Source organism: Dreissena polymorpha, chromosome 2 (assembly GCF_020536995.1).
Source record: "Dreissena polymorpha isolate Duluth1 chromosome 2, UMN_Dpol_1.0, whole genome shotgun sequence".
In the NCBI taxonomy this organism is placed as follows: Eukaryota; Metazoa; Mollusca; class Bivalvia; order Myida; family Dreissenidae; genus Dreissena; species Dreissena polymorpha.
The window spans coordinates 147,706,122-147,723,336 of NC_068356.1; the positions used below are offsets into that span (position 1 = coordinate 147,706,122).

Below are 17,215 nucleotides of genomic sequence, written 5' to 3' on the forward strand. Positions count from 1 at the left end.
CAGTAGACGATTTTCACTGATGACATGAACGATGAGTAGACGATTCTCACAGAACAACATGCACTAGCATGTTATCAAAGATACATGTGAACATAAGATGGGGAATGGGATGCCGTTGGATTTCTATTTTATGAAATTATGTCAGAAGTTGAGTAACTAGTATGAGACATAGAAAATAACAAGCTATCGTTGTCTTATACATCAGGTGGGGCTTATAATTAAATCTTATCCTGTTGTATCACAAAACAAAAGGGAAGAAACCTGCTTTTCTGTTTATCATACCTCTACGCACAAAGTTATAAAAAAGTATTGAAATATAATCGCTACAACAGTTTTTGGCAATGATGAATATGCTTCATACGTTTGAGTATAAAATATCCTAAATCTCTGTATGAAATTGTTTGCATCGTTGAAACCGATTTATTTCTACAAATACGTAAATACTTTATATTTGATTCAGATCAAAACATTGACAGATATAACCCACTACTGACCTGATATACATAATTATACCAGACACCTTTGTATCAGGCCGGTATCAGCAAACAGGTATGGTGTATAGAGAATAACAGGTTACTGCCTGATCTTTATATAACGGCGAGGCTTACCGAGATGTTATTTTATTACTGCCGAGCCTGATACATTACAAAAAGATCAGGCAGTAACCTGTTTTTCTGTTAATCATATCTCAACGTCCCCGATTTTAAAGAAATAATGAAATAAATTGCTAAAAAAACTTCAGTTTTAGCAGGAAAGAATATGACTTTCAATTGTTGTTTGACGTGTTAATAATGACGTCAGGAGAGCGCGCTGAATATTTGTAAACAATAGTTTTTTTTGCTGTTTTTGTTGCATTTTGTGTTTAAAATATATTAAATCTTGGTATCAAATTGTTTGTTATGTTGAATCTGATTAGATTTTACTAAAAATCATTACTTTATACTTGATTCCGAGTAATATGACCATCATCCACACATGACTGATACTTCCTGTTGACCATGATATAAAAAAATATATCAGGCAAAGTTATATCAGGCAGATATCAATACGGTGGTATGATAAATTTTTGTATCGTTTTTTTTTCTTAAGAAACACAAGCCTTGTGTTTACTGGTAAAGAAACGGACGAACATCCTACAACCTTATCAAGAGTTAACACTATTGTAAAAAATTAGTCATTCTTCTACCGGCTCATAAGTCGGGAGGTATAAAAAAGGTACAAAGGTTTTCCATTTTCATAATGTTCACTTCTTATGTTGGGTCGAATTGTCATAAAAACGCAAACATTTTTTTGTGTGTGTGCAGATTTTATGTCTATCACAGCAGTACATACTCTTCCGGTAAGCTGTCTACATATGTGAGCACGTTGCCACGGTGATACCCATACAGGTTGTTAGTGGGCAGGTCCATGTACCGCTCCGTGTATCCAGTATCGTACAGGTGCCAGTCTACAACCGGGGCACCCGCTATAGACACCTGTGGCATACAAACATCAAATTGAACAGCCAATTGGTCAATATATGTATAATATGTATATAATATAGCGTCACTCTAATAAAAAAGAGCTCAATGCATGTGTGTAAAGTGTCATCCCAGATTAGCCTGTGCAGTGCACCTAAATTGGATTTTCGCTAAGAAGAGACTTCCTTTCAAACAAAAAACTATAAAAGCAGAAATTGTCCCTGATAAGCCTGTGTGGACCATACAGGCTATTATTCTTAGACGACAATTTGCTCACATGTATTAAGCCACATTTTCCCAGAATGAGGCTCATATACATATAAATATTCAGTTTTAAAAAATGCCTCATAAACAGGGAAACAACTCAAACATAATACATATAATAAAGCAATGGCTACCAATATTTTCAAGAATTTCCAATCTCATGCAAGATGATTTGAAACAAAAATTATCACAACAAAGTGATGTATAAAGTGATGTTCTTAGTGATGTTATGAAGAGATACATAGAGTGATCATCAAGTGATGTATAAAGTGATACATAAAGTGATCTATAAATTGTTGTATGAAGTTATGCATAAAGTGATGTATAAAAGAAGGTTTCAAATGATGTATACTGACGGAACAAAGTTTAGCTACATGTGTTCACATGCATATAAATATTGACACATTAAAATTGTTTCCGATTTATTTTTTAATTTTGAAAGATTAACCATTAAGCCACATTTCTGTATCAAAATAAATTCATTTCTTCAGGTTCATCTGGTCAAAAATGTTACGTGAATTTCGGCATATCATAATCCAATGTCAAATACTGTCAATATCTGTTATGGCCTCCTGCTTTAGCAATAACTGCCATGCATCTTCGTCTCATGCTGCCAATAAGGTCTCGTATGACTCCTAGAGGGATCCTAGCCCACCTTCTCCCAAGGTCATTTTATATTTCTTATACCGTAACATTAACCATGTAGCTAAACTTTTTTCTGTCAGTATATAAAGTGATTCACAAAGTGATGTATTAAGGTATGTACAAAGGGATTATAGAGTGTTATACAAATTGCTGTATATATTGATGTATTCAATGATAAATAAAGGGATGAATAAACTGATATGCAGTTATATACAAATTGATGTATTCGTATTCAATGATTTATAAAGTGATGTATGAAGAGGTTTGACATTAATTTAGGGCACTCACCTTGAATATATCCGGCCTCTGAGCCAGGCCCATTAAGGAGAGGTAGCCACCTGGAAAGAATGTAAGTAACACTTTTATTGTGTAAGGCAATGACTGATATAAGAAGATATCATCTTTGTTTATTGGCCAACTAAAATTCTGCATAGGATAACAAAGGACGACACTTTCTGCTTTTGTATAATATTTCATTTAAAGGAAGTCGCTTTTAAACAAGAATAATCAGCATCGGCAGAAAGTGTCGTCCCTTATAAGCCTCTGGGTAGGCTTTAATGAGCAGACAATTTATGCACATGCATTAAGCCCCATTTTACCATAGCAAGACTCATATTGTAGAAATAATCGGAAACAAGACAGTCCCAGTAAGTAAGATTTCAACACTAGAGAAGTACCTAAATTAAGGTAAAGTTGCTGTTTTTGTAACAAATTTCTGCAGATCACTGAATCAAACAAAACATTAAAGAAGTCAGACAAGAGAAGTTGTGTTTAATGCTAAGCTTTTGTCAAAATATTCGTGAAAACTGCCAACTTACAGTAAATGAACAATCCATTAAACAAAGTCCTGTACCATGGCTTTAATAACAACAGTAGAGTACCTAAATCCAGACACTTCCAAAATAGATGTAATTCCAAAAAACGCAAATTAAGTTTGTAGGAAGGGTTTATGGTCATTTGTGCCTTAATTGTATTTTCTTTGCATTTTCATTCCATATTGTATTAGTAACGCTTGCTTTACCTACTGTACTGTTTTTATTTCAACCCCAACACTTGAACAAAACTCTATACATTCTGGTTAAATATAACATATTTTAGAGGCGGGATTGTGCATCGATTAGTACCATAATTATAGATCATACTAACATGTCTCGTGGGTATCCGGATTAAAGTACTAACTGTATAGAGACACTTCTGCCAAACATATAAATGTTTTTAATTTAACCAACATACAATTCAAAATAACAAACTCTAGTACTTATTGAGTTTGACTGTTTTTTATTTAGTTTGCTTATAGGTTTTCAATAGTTGCATTTTGTAAAAAAACAAATAAGTGCAATATATTCGAACCAATGACATAGAGAATTGCTTAAGTCCATTAAATGGAACCAAACATATTTTTAGTCCTATATAGAGATGAAAACCAATGAAGTCAAGACATAAGAACAGCTCATCAACATAGCGTAAGACCATCCATGTATTGCTTACAGTGAGGCAACAAAGCATAAGACCATCCGTGTATTGCTAACAGTGAGGCAACATACCGTAAGACCATCCGTGTATTACTATCCTATCTTCGTCTATAAAATCTACATGTGATGCCAGCCACTGTAAACCCTCCACTTGATCCTCTATCTCTGTAGTGCCCTGAAACGATGAACACACAGTGACCATGGTAACACACATGGTGACCATGGCCACACAGTAGTCATGATCTTGATTATGCAACCTTAAGTTGACTTCAGTCTGTATTATATGCAAGCCATTTAGCTGAGTTTCTGTAGTACTCTGATGTCAGACACCAGACTGGGGCCAGGATTCATAATGATCATACTTAAATCTTAACATAAGATGAACATCAGTCTAAATAAGCCTTGAGAAACTGTTGGCCTTTCATCTGTATTTCATCTATATTAGGCATTGAAATCCAACATACAGTTACAGGCTGTTAGTTGTTAGGCTTCCAAATTGCAGATGCACTTACGTATGTGCACGTCACAAGCTTCCCTACAAATCCCAAGACTCTAACTGAAATTTGTAATCTCAAACTTCAACATTCCAGCTGCACTTCGTTATCTCAAAGTCCAAGACTCCAGCTGAACTTCATTATCTCAAAGTCCAAGACTCCAGCTGCACTTCATTATCTCAAAGTCCAAGACTCCAGCTGAACTTCATTATCTCAAAGTCCAAGACTCCAACTGCACTTTGTTATCTCAGTCCAACACTCCAGCTGAACTTCATTATCTCAAAGTGCAAGACACCAGCTGAACTTCATTATCTCAAAGTCCAAGACTCCAGCTTCACTTCATTATCTCAGTCCAAGACTCCAGCTGAACTTCATTATCTCAGTCCAAGACTCCAGCTGCACTTCATTATCTCAGTCCAAGACTCCAGCTGAAATTCATTATCTCAGTCCAAAACTCCAGCTGAACTTCATTATCTCAGGTTTTCAGACTCCAGCTGAACTTCATTATCTCAAAGTCTATGACTCCAACTGAACTTCATTATCTCAAAGTGCAAGATTTTAGCAAAAATGTGTTATCTTAAAAGTCCATCACTTTAGTGGAACTTAATTATTTAAAAGTCCAAGTCTCCAGCTTAACTATCTCAAAATCCAAGTCCACAGCTTCATGTTGTTATCACGCTTAACAAATAATTTTGAGACATCCATAGCTAGACATATCACAATCTACACTTTTACACGTTTCAAGAGTAATTTGATTACTATACTTATCATTATAGAAAAAGGCAATCATGTATACTTACAATGAGCAAAAACCAATGAGTAATTAGATTCAATTGAAACCACATCAACATAAATGATAATGCAAGTTAAAACTTCAAGGCAAACATATTTATTATATCTAAATGTTGGAAGATGGGATACTTTTGTTCACTTCGACATATCCGGTACCATGCCCTTGTAAATCAGAGATTGTGATTGTGTTAAATTAATGTGTTGTGTTTCATGTGATTGTGTTAAATTCATGTGATTGTGTGAAATTCATGTGATTGTGTTAAATTCATGTGATTGTGTTAAATTGTGTGATTGTGTTAAATTCATGTGATTGTGTTATATTCATGTGATTGTGTTAAATTCTTGTGATTTGGTTAAATTGATAGAATGGTCAACCCACCGAACCAACAAAAATGTATGTCCCAAGAATAATGAGTTTCCAGTACCTCTAATTGAATTGGTTACATACCAGTCTGTTTTTAATATGGCTTTCAAACTTGATCCCTCAACTACACGAGCCTCTACCATCAATAATGACAACAGCAAATCCTTCCGCAGCCAGTGTGTGCAGTCGTACATGCCTGAAATAGAAAAATATTTGAACCTTGCTCTAGTAAAATGGGCTGAATGCTTATTAATAAAGTGTCCTGCTAGATTAGCCTGTGCAGTTACAGGGAAAACAAAATGGAGCGCATAGCTATTATTTTGTTACACGGCTCATGCTATACAAGTACAACTGTTTCCTTACTTCATTTTTTCATATTAAATACTGTACTAGGCAAACTGTTGTATTACTCTTGTTTTCATATTAAATACTGTACAATTCAAACTGTTTCCTCACATGAGTCCCTTGTTTTCATATTCAATACGATATAAGTGAAATTGTTTCCTGATTTGAGCCCCTTGTTTTCATATTAAATACTGTACAAGGCAAACTGTTTTCTTACCTTTGTTTTCATATTAAAAACTATACAAGTCAATCTCTTTCCTCACTAGAGTCCCTTGTTTCGATATTAAATACTGTACAAGTCAAACTGTTTCCTTACTTTAGACCCTTGTTTTCATATTAAATACTATACAGGTCAAACTGTTTCCTCACTTGAGTACCTTGTTTTCATATTATATATGATACAAGTAAAACTGTTTCCTGATTTGAGCCCCTTGTTTTCATATTAAATACTGTACAATGCAAACTGTTTTTTTACCCTTGTTTTCACATTTAATACTATGCAAGTGAAACTGTTTCTTCACTTGAGACCCTTGTTTTCATATTAAATACTGTACAAGTCAATCTCTTTCCTCACTCGAGTCCCTTGTTTTCATATTAAATACTGTACAAGTCAATCTCTTTCCTCACTCGAGTCCCTTGTTTTGATATTAAATACTGTACAAGTCAATCTCTTTCCTCACTCGAGTCCCTTGTTTTGATAATAAATACTGGACTGTTTCCTTACTTTAGACCCTTGTTTTCATATTAAAGACTGTACAAGTCAAACTGTTTCCTTACTTCAGACCCTTGTTTTCATATTAAAGACTGTACAAGTCAAACTGTTTCCTTACTTCAGACCCTTGTTTTCATATTATATACGATATAAGTCAAACTGTTTCCTTACTTGAGCCCTTTGAAGGAGTTGGTCAACAGTCAACATACACAAACAGCACTGTGGGGTACTTGACCCCTTGATGGTAATTGTTGGGCCGGTAGTACATCCCATAAATTGTGTGGCCTGACTTGCTCTTGTAGTTAAACATCTCTGGGTAGCTGTACTCATGAAAGTCTGATAACCAGTTAACAATAATCATTTAAGTTTTTGTTTGAAGGCAATTAACTTAAATAATTAAAATTGCTTTCATCTGAAGGCAATTATCAACAATAATGAAAATAAGCCTTGTTCTGGATAAATGGGGCTTAATGCATGTGTATAAATTGTTGTCCCACTTTAGCCTGCGAAATACACACAGGCTAATCAAGGACGACACAATCCGCATGCATGTTGGTTTATGTCAAAATCATTCTCTTTTAAGCAAAAATCAAGTAAAGGAAGAAACTGTTGGCCCTGATAAGCCTATGTGCTTTTTGAAATCAAAATAAAATTGTTTCAAATAATAAACTCATCAATACATTGAATTATAGGCCCCTGACTACTTACCTGTGGATGACATGAGGACAGACAGGGGTTGAGTCTGTACAGACTGGGGTGAGATCTATATTCTGTACAGAGCAGACTGGGGAGCTGAGTTCACAGCGCTGAACACTGTCACAAACATGGAGCACGCCTGAAAGGGACCATAAGCAACAACAATAACTAAAGCAGTGAGGAACAACTTGATGTAGTAAGAAGTGAATTGTAATTGTACTTGTTATTCACATTTTATATTATTTCAATTTAAAACTTTAAAGAAGGCTAATAAAAATGGAACAACTTTATAAAATAAGGAAAAATAAACATTGAAATGTGTCGGAGTACTTTGTCAGACACGTTTGACTTTACAGACTGATAGACAGATGAACGGCTGGGCGTGCCCGCGGCTGGGGGAACTGCAACAAGGGCAAACAGACTAACAGACAGCTATGATGAATCTAGTTAACCCCATTCTAATTCATTCAAGCAGGAATAATAAACAAGAGGGCCAAGATGGCCCTTGTTCGCTCACCTCTGAGGAGTCGGTTCATTCAATCTTTACCAAATGTCAAACTTGACCTAGATATTGTCCAGACAAACATCATGGTCAATTTTCATCATTATTTCATCTGCGAGTCATGATCAATGTACCTATGAAGTTTCATGATCCTATGCGTAAGCATTCTTGAGTTATCATCCGGAAACCATTTTTCTAAGTTGAGTCACCCTGACCTTGACAGTCATTGTTTGAATACGTTTTTTGGCACTGTGACCTTGACCTTTGATCTAGTGACCTGATAATCAATAGGGGTCATCTGCGAGTTATGATCAATATACCTATGAAGTTTCATGAACCTAGGCATAAGCGTTCTTGAGTTATCATCCATAAACCATTTTACTATTTCAGGTCACCCTGACCTTGACCTTGGATCTAGTGACCTGAAAATCAATAGAGGTTATCTGAGAGTCATGATCATTGTACCTATAAAGTTTCATGATCCTAGGCATAAGCGTTCTCGAGTTATCAACCAGAAACCATTTCAGGTCACCGTTACCTTGATCTGTGACCTAGTGACCTGAAAATCAATAGGGGTCATCTTCGAGTCATGATCATTGTACCTATGAAGTTTTCATTATCCTAGGCATAAGCGTTCGTGGCTTATCATCCAGAAACCATTTGAGTATTTCAGGTCACCGTGACCTTGACTTTTGAACTAGTGACCTGAAAATCAATAGGTGTCATCTTCGAGTCATGATCAATGTACCTATAAAGTTTCATGATCCTAGGCCTAAGCGTTCTTGAGTTATCATCTGGAAACCATTTTACTATTTCGGGTCACAGTGACCTTGACCTTTGACCTAGTGACCTGATATCAATAGGGGTCATCTGCGAATCATGATCAATGTACCTATGAAATTTCATGATTCTAGGCCTAAGCGTTATTGAGTTATCATCTGGAAACTATTTTACTATTTCGGGTCATTTTGACCTTGACCTTTGACCTAGTGACCTGAAAAACAATAGGGCTTATCTGCGAGTCATGATCAATGTATCTATAATGTTTCATGATCCTAGGCATAAGCGTTCTTGAGTTATCATCCGGAAACCATTTTACTGCTTTGGGTCACTGTGACCTTGACCTTTGACCTAGTAACCTGAAATTCAATAGGGGTCATCTGCAAGTCATGATCAATGTACCTATGAAGTTTGATGAACCTAGGCATAAGCGTTCTTGAGTTATCATCCGGAAAACATTTTACTGCATTGGGTCACTGTGACCTTGACCTAGTGACCTGAAAATCAATAGGGGTCATCTGCGAGTCATGATCAATGCACCTATGAAGTTTCATGATCCTTGGCATAAGCGCTCTTGAGTTATCATCCGGAAACCATCTGGTGGAAGGACGGACCGACATGAGCAAAACAATAAACCCCTCTTTCGAAGGGGGGGGGGGCATAATGAGAAAACTGCCCCCCTCCCAACTGACCGGAACGATTTTTGAACTCTCGTATCAAGGAAACAAATGTTCTGAGCATATTTCATGAAAATTGGGCCCAAAACGTGACTTCTACTGTTTTCACTATAAACATAAAGAGAAAGATGCCCCGCCCACTGGCGGCCATGTTTTTTCATAGATCCCGACCATTTTCAAACTCGTCCGAGATATCAATATCACCAATGTTTTGACTAACTTTCATGATGATTGGGCAAAAATTGTGACTTCTAGAGTGTTTACAATGTTTCTCTATAGCCAAATAGGGAAAACTGCCAATGTATACATATAGAGAAAAATGCCCCGCCCACTGGCGGCCATGTTTTTTCACCGATCTCGACCATTTTCGAACTCGTCCCAGACATCAATTAAACCAATGTTTTGACCAACTTTCATGATGATTGGGCAAAAATTGTTACTTCTACAGTGTTTACAATGTTTCTCTATAGCCAAATAAGGAAAACTGTTCCGCCCACTGGCGGCCATGTTTTTCAACGGATCGGAACCACTTTTAAACTCAACCAAGATATCATTAAGACAAACATTTTGACAAAGTAACATGAAGATTGGGCATGAAATGTGACTTCTACAGTGTTTACAAGGTTTTTCTTCTATTTGACCTTGTGGCCTAGTTTTTGAAGATGGGACAAGCAATAAAGGGTTAAAAGGGTTGTCAGGGATAACATTGAAATAAGCGTTAATGAGAAAGTATGTAATAGAATGGAAAAACATGTAAAAGAAACAGTCAGTGAAACATGGGAATAAGTATTAAAGGGTAAGTCAGTTATTACATAGACATTAGTGTTAAAGGGAGAGTCAGTGAAAACATAAAATACTTGTTAAAGGGACAATCAGTGATAACATGGAAATAAGAAATAAAGGGACAGTCAGTGAAAGGACAGTGTTTCAGAAAAAGTCACTTAAAACATGGAAATACATAGTTACAACTGTGACAGAATCAGGATGCTTGTATTTTTCCATACAATCTGCATTTCAGATTGTTATGCATCTTGTAAATATTCTGTTTATACTTTTTAGTGAAATAACCAAGTTTTTCATATTGTGGTGTTTACACATTTGATTCGGTCTTTGATCCAACTCTCTGAATTCATAAACCAATTTTATGCATGCATACAGATATGGTTTCATCGTTTGATTTTTTTTTTTAATTCAAGTTAAGACATAAAGTAATCAAAGACATTTAATCCTTACACAACCCATGTTTGGCCACTAAAAAATACAGCAGATGTTTCAGGTACAGAAACATTTTTCAACATCCAAAACTAAACTAAAGCAAATGGCTGAAAATATCAAATGACATCATGAAATTTTAACAATATATCACCTCTATATTGTGCTTGTTAGCTGTATCAACACTGTCTAATACAACATTGATCAGATATTTGTTTTTTCATCATACTTGTGAAGGTATTATTAATTATACCTATAATGGAGGTGAAGGTATAATTGTGAAGGTATAATTATGGGTAAATACATGAGCCTTGCTCTGAATAAGCCAGGTTTAATGCATTGTTTAAAGTGTTAGCGTAGATAAGCATGTGCACTTCTCACGGTGAGGATACTTTTCGCTCGAATAAAAAGAATTGTAAAGAAAGTCTCGTCTCAACTAATAATTAACAGAAAGTGTTGTCTGCACAGGCAAAAATGGCACAATACTTAAGGTACATGCATTAAGCCCTGTTTTACCAAAGCAGGCTAAAATTACGACAACTCCAACCTGAGTTACCTGTTTGCTGAGTCTGTCGATGATGAGTCAGTGATGCACTGACCCGATAGAGATGCCGGTATCCTGATCTCTCTGACATCCACAGAAACTTTACATCCCTAGATGGCCGGCAGGAAATGCAGTATGTCTGTGATCTGTGACAAGTGCAGAAGATTTAAAATATGAGATTTAACATTTAGGAAAACGGGGCTTAATGCATGTGTGCAAAGTGTTATCCTAGATTAGCCTGTGCAGTGTGCATATGGGTGTGAGTATAGGGTTTTTCACGTTTAAATAGTGCAGTTTTCTAAGGCTAATCTGATAATCGGATTATTCCGCCTTTTTGGAATTTTACATTGAAAATAATAATGTTTTAAACAAAAATCTAGAGTAGGTGGCAAGTGTTGTCCCTGATTAGCAGTTACGGACTGCACAGGCTAATCATGGACGACGCCTTCAACTCACAAAATTGGATTTTGTTAGTTGACCCATCCACGCATAAAAACAAAATTTCCTCTCTTTTTTTAAATCAGAAATCCATGAAGTAATGTGTCCACTACAAAGTCTTTTTTGTTTGAAAACCATGAACTATCATGATGTTACAATATAAATTAATTGACAGTATTTACTACAAAAAACCTTAGAATTCTTTTTTTGTAAAAGTATTATGCACTCTTCTTTTCTGTAATTTTACAATGAGTTCACCTACATTGACCCAGATGTCGGAGGTTTCCTCCAGTAGGACATGTCCAGGTGGCAGTGGGACAGGTTCATATTGGGCGTCTGTCCGTGTCTGTGAGCTAGGCTGGTACCGGGCCTCTGTGACAAAACACCTTCGAGGGATCAGGTATAGGGTGAGATTGGTCTGGACTCGATTCAACATCTGACAGTGGACACTGCAAAATGGGTGGAGAATATTGTTCACAGTGGTATATTATATATGTTTTGACCAAAATATAAGCATTACAGTGGACACTTCACAATGCATGGACACAATTTCTGGCAATTCTATTAAAAATATGGTATGATCAAAATATACGCAATTAAAAACTATTAACACTTTATAATGCATGGAAGAAATTGTTGGCAATGTTATTTCATATATGTTGTACTAAAAAAATAAGCTCTTAAATCAGAAAGCACTGCAAAGTGCATGAAGGAAATTGTTGGCAAAGTTATATCACATATGTTATGATAAAAATATAAGCATTAATACTTTTAAGAAATCAGCATACACACAGTGTACATTGCAATATGCATGACAGAAATATGTTGATCAATGTTAGAACAATAATATTCACTCTGATAGCTACAGATAATAGTTTACCATAAAGTTGAATAATAATTTGCCTAGATTTACCTCATTTTTAATGTTGTATACTGGTTTGAAAATAATCACGTATTTTTTAGCAAACCCTTTACAAAAACATTGTTTTCCAACTACAAAAAACCAAGCAGTGCCAGTACAATAAAAATGTATAATTGCAAACCTGTGTGTTAGATCATTAATATTAAAATTGAAAAAATGTTTGTGTAGTTCTCTGGGAAAACAGGGATTAATGCAAGTGCCTAAAGTGTCTTCCCAGATGAGCCTGTGCAGACACTTTCCTCTTTTATGGACATTTTCGTTTAAAAAAGTCAAGACGGAAAGTGCCGTCGCCTGATTTGCATTTTTGACCGGGACAACACTTTACGTATATGCATTCAGCCCCTTCTTCTAAGAGCACAGGGACAACACTTTACGTATATGCATTCAGCCCCATCTTCTAAGAGCGCAGGGACAACACTTTACGTATATGTATTCAGCCCCTTCTTCCAAGAGCGCAGGGACAACACTTTACATATGTGCATTCAGCCCCTTCTTCCAAGAGCGCAGGGACAACACTTTACATATATGCATTCAGCCCTTTCTTCCAAGAGCGCAGGGACAACACTTTACGTATATGCATTCAGCCCCTTCTTCCAAGAGCACAGGGACAACACTTTACGTATATGCATTCAGCCCCTTCTTCTAAGAGCACAGGGACAACACTTTACGCATATGCATTCAGCCCCTTCTTCCAAGAGCACAGGGACAACACTTTACGTATATGCATTCAGCCCCTTCTTCTAAGAGCACAGGGACAACACTTTACGTACATGCATTATGTCCCTTCTTCCAAGAGCGCAGGGACAACACTTTACGTATATGCATTCAGCCCCTTCTTCCAAGAGCACAGGGACAACACTTTACGTACATGCATTCTGCCCCTTCTTCCAAGAGCGCAGGGACAACACTTTACGTATATGCATTCATCCCCTTCTTCCAAGATCGCAGCTCATATTACAAAGTAACCTACAAGTTTCCGTCTGGTGTCCATCCTGCTCTGGCAAGGTACTCCGAGTCCACTGAAACACTTGACAGAGGCTCAAACAACCTAAGCATGATGGCTTCATCTTCAAACTGAAACATACAGAACAGTAAGAATTATGAAATGTTTGACAAAGGCTGGTTTGTAAATAGGCCTTAGTCTGGGAAAATGCATTGTATGAGCGTCAAGTGTCTTCCCAGATAAGCCTTTTCAATCCGCACACTTGAAAATGAGACAATACTTGTCCCCTTTCAGGATTTTTTTGTATAAAAGAAGTATATTCTACACAACACAATCATCCAGTCTAGGCTGAAGGTGTTGTCACTGATAAGCCTGTGTGGACTGTACAGGCTAATCAAGGACCACCCTTTATGCACATGCATTAAGCAATAGATATCTTCAACAAATCTACAGCACTGAGTAAACATGCACACACATATCTCATTGATGTATAAATGGTATTGGAAACAATAAAATTTGAAAAAATCAAATTTGAAATTGTTAATTTTTCTTTGAAAGATCTTCCACAAAAGTCATCTACAGCTATTTGATATGCCTGGCGTGGTCTATTAGTCAAGTTATATATAAATCACATCAATTGTGGTCTATTAGTCAAGTTATATAGAAATCACATCAGTTGTGGTCTATTTGTCAAGTTATATACAAATCCCATCAGTTGACATTTATGAAAATAAGGCAGTTTAATTCAAGTTCATGGATTGTTGCAGACAATTTTCCCTTTTTTTAAACTGTGACAATTAGTCCAGACCTGAATACCAACACCTTAATGCTAAATGGAATAAGCCATACAAATGCCCCATACATCGGGTATCTGGATCACATTACAGTATGCTGCAAGTCTGTATCCACAAAACTCACTTTCTTCATTGGAGTTGGATTCTGGGCTTATGACATAACTAGCTTAGTTAGGCTAATCAGGGACGTTACTTTCCGTTTTTATAGAGTGTTTGGTTTAAAGAAAATCTCTTTTCGATGAAAATCCATTCTAGGTGGAAAGTGTCGTTTGTAATAAGCCTGTGAGGACTGCAAAGAGTAATCTGCGACAAAAATTCTTTACGCACATGCATTAAGCCCCGTTTTCCCAAAGCAAGGCTCAAAACAATTTCATAACAGTCCCTCAAAGAACCAAGTTACATGGATAAGGAGCTTACAACTCTTTACGCACATGCATTAAGCCCAATTTTCCCAGAGCAAGGCTCAAAACTATTTTATAATAGTCCCTCAAACAACAAAGTTACATTGATAAGGAGCTTACTGTATGTGACACAATTTAAGGTTTTAATAGCAGCTGTGAACCCAGCACAGAGGAACTGACCCATGCACTGGGAAAACCAGGCTTAATTCATGTGTGTAAAGTGTCCTCCAATATTAGCCTGTACGCTCAGCACATGCTAATCAGGGACAACACTTTCTGCTTTAATTGTATTTAACATATAACTTGAAATAAGTATTTTCTTAGAAAATATCCAGTCTAGATGGGAAAATAAATCGTCCCCGATTATCCTCTTTACGCACATTCATGAAGCCCGCCTTTCCCAGACAATATTAAACATAAAAAGCTGCCTACCCTAACATCGTTTCCAACAGTGAACTGAGCCATCTTCAGACAGCTGTCAGCATTGGTTTAACCCGCACGGGGATACCGGTACTCGTCCACCCCCTTGGCTACCATGGGCAAATAAATCTGGCATGAAACAAAAAAGCATTATCATTATCAATTGTTTACATTATTTTAATATGGCAAATGCGTTTTTTACAGGCCATTACCATTTACATTAAATGAATAATAAAATAAAATAATGAGCACATGAGTATTTCAATTATTAATAATCTTTATATCAGTATCCATCGCTGCATCTTTTCCTCCTCCTCATTATCACAAAAATGACGTGTTGTTGTGTTATTCCAGATCTTAGATCTGAGCAGCGGGCCAAATATAGCTCAGCCGAATGTAATTGTCGAAATATCTTCCTCATGTAATTAAAAAATATGCCTCTATTTACTGTTTACCTGTACAATATCGACTTCAGATTCATTCACTTCCTCATAGAGAATCCTGTATGTCCGTCCATCTCTACACACAGGGTCCCAACAATATCCTGTGTACCTGACATACAAAACACATGACTTTGATGAAAGTGTAGTTTAAGGTCTGAGGTTTCATTAGGACCTTGAATAAAATTTTTTTATCAATATCTGTCAATTTTTTAAGCTTAAATACTAATAAACTTAAATTCCCCTTCTTCATTTTGAAATCTATCTGATCTATTTGTAACTTATTTATTTTTGCTCGATTTCCTCAGAGACTTATCACAAATCTTTTATGTTTAGGTTCACCATATCCACTACAGAATGACAACCTGCAAACACCAATAAACTAAGGGCATATAACTTAGGCTAAAGATATACAATGCAAACAGACAGACACACAGAATTATTCTATAATACTAAATCCCCGCAAGGCTATATAAAGGACCAATGCATTCAAGTTTGAATATTGTACATTGAAAACCAAGGATGACTTTGTCTGATATGTTTTTGTTTTAGGACAAATGTAGGACTGACATTGTTGATGAATCCAGTTTACTCTCCATACTTGGATTAGGGGCTATAATTACTAGCAAACAGCTTTGTTATCTTGGACATAGCATTTCCAAGGTCCCTAACTGCACACTACCAATTTCAAGGTTACACACTACACATGGCAAGGTTATAAAGTAGGCCATCCGCTTAAAATGGTTTTCTTGCATTAATGCCTACCATTGCTGAGGGTGTGGATAGGTAAGTAGGTTAATTTATATTATATACATAAAGCCACTTGCCCAAACATGAAATATCGCATTAACTGTAAACCTCATTTTTTTATCAAGATCAAAATAAATCCTACAAAACCTTTTTTTATTTTTGCTAATTTAATATAATGAAGCTAAATAAACTAGACATTTCTCGTCTGCTAACAGTAATTTAAACAACACTTGAACCGTAACAGAAATGTGCATTGACGTAAAGCAAAAGATTGTTGAAAATGTATGTCGCAAAATATGATATATATGACGTAAATGTGTTACTGTTTGGTTATGTCATATAATGCGTCAATATTACTTCATGATTTTTCTTCCATATATATATATATATATATAAACGGAAGCTAGATCTATAATTGTAGTAGTTTTCTGTGTGACTGAAAACACCAACGATGTTATTTGTAACTGAAAAGTAAAGAAAAAGATAAACACAATTGCATTTGAAAGCCGATGTTTGGAATCCCAAGCCAGTTACGGCGTTTCTAAAAATAGGTTTGGAAATCCATGCACACCATGCTAGTTTTGACTTCCACAAACAACAAACCCCGAGGTAAATTAGGCAAATCGTTCGTGATTATTTGTACTATTTCACCACATAAACACACGATTTTCTTTGTTCTTTTTTGCACTTGATTTAGCAAAATACTTTAAAACAAAAGAAACCGCGAAAATAACTGGCCAATCAATTTATTGCTTTAAGACAGACGGTATCATACGAATAGTAACGCATGCCAACGATTTGCAGCCGGACTTTCTCGTTTCTGCCGAATTAGACACGGTCCGGATTAATCGCAAGTACCCGGATTTCGCGGTTCGTCACCAAAATACTTCGTACAATGACTTTTTTGCACCCAAAACCCTCACCCCCCCCTCCCCTGAAAAAAATCCTCGGATTTACGCCGATCTCAAAACTGGTCCGGGAGCCTCAAAATCCGGATTTCCGGATTATTCCGGAATTTTACAACCCCTATAATAATGATAATATAACTTGTCTTTTGAAATTTTGGATCTATAATAGATATTTTTTGCACAGGTCTTCGTGATTTCGATATAATTGGCTTTACTGAAACATGGTTAAATAATTCTATC

General features: G+C 36.2%; 2 protein-coding genes across 5 annotated transcripts in view; one reads left to right on the forward strand and one right to left on the reverse strand.

Moving 5' to 3' along the window:
* Positions 1–17,215, forward strand: part of LOC127869375 (uncharacterized) — a 319,605-nt gene that overhangs the window by 206,875 nt on the left and 95,515 nt on the right. The gene's annotated exons all lie outside the window — the stretch shown is intronic.
* Positions 1–17,215, reverse strand: part of LOC127869372 (dipeptidyl peptidase 9-like) — a 169,624-nt gene that overhangs the window by 4,339 nt on the left and 148,070 nt on the right. The window contains exons 18-20 of one of the 4 annotated variants that reach the window (XM_052411879.1): positions 3,914–4,016; positions 2,658–2,707; positions 1,333–1,475 (exon numbers count right to left, since the gene is read on the reverse strand). The exons of 1 other annotated variant lie outside the window; for it this stretch is intronic. In XM_052411879.1, the coding sequence (XP_052267839.1) occupies positions 1,333–1,475; positions 2,658–2,707; positions 3,914–4,016 (296 nt within the window). The remainder of the gene's footprint in view (positions 1–1,332; positions 1,476–2,657; positions 2,708–3,913; positions 4,017–17,215) is intronic. 2 more of the 4 variants (XM_052411882.1, XM_052411880.1) reach the window with 2 other exon arrangements.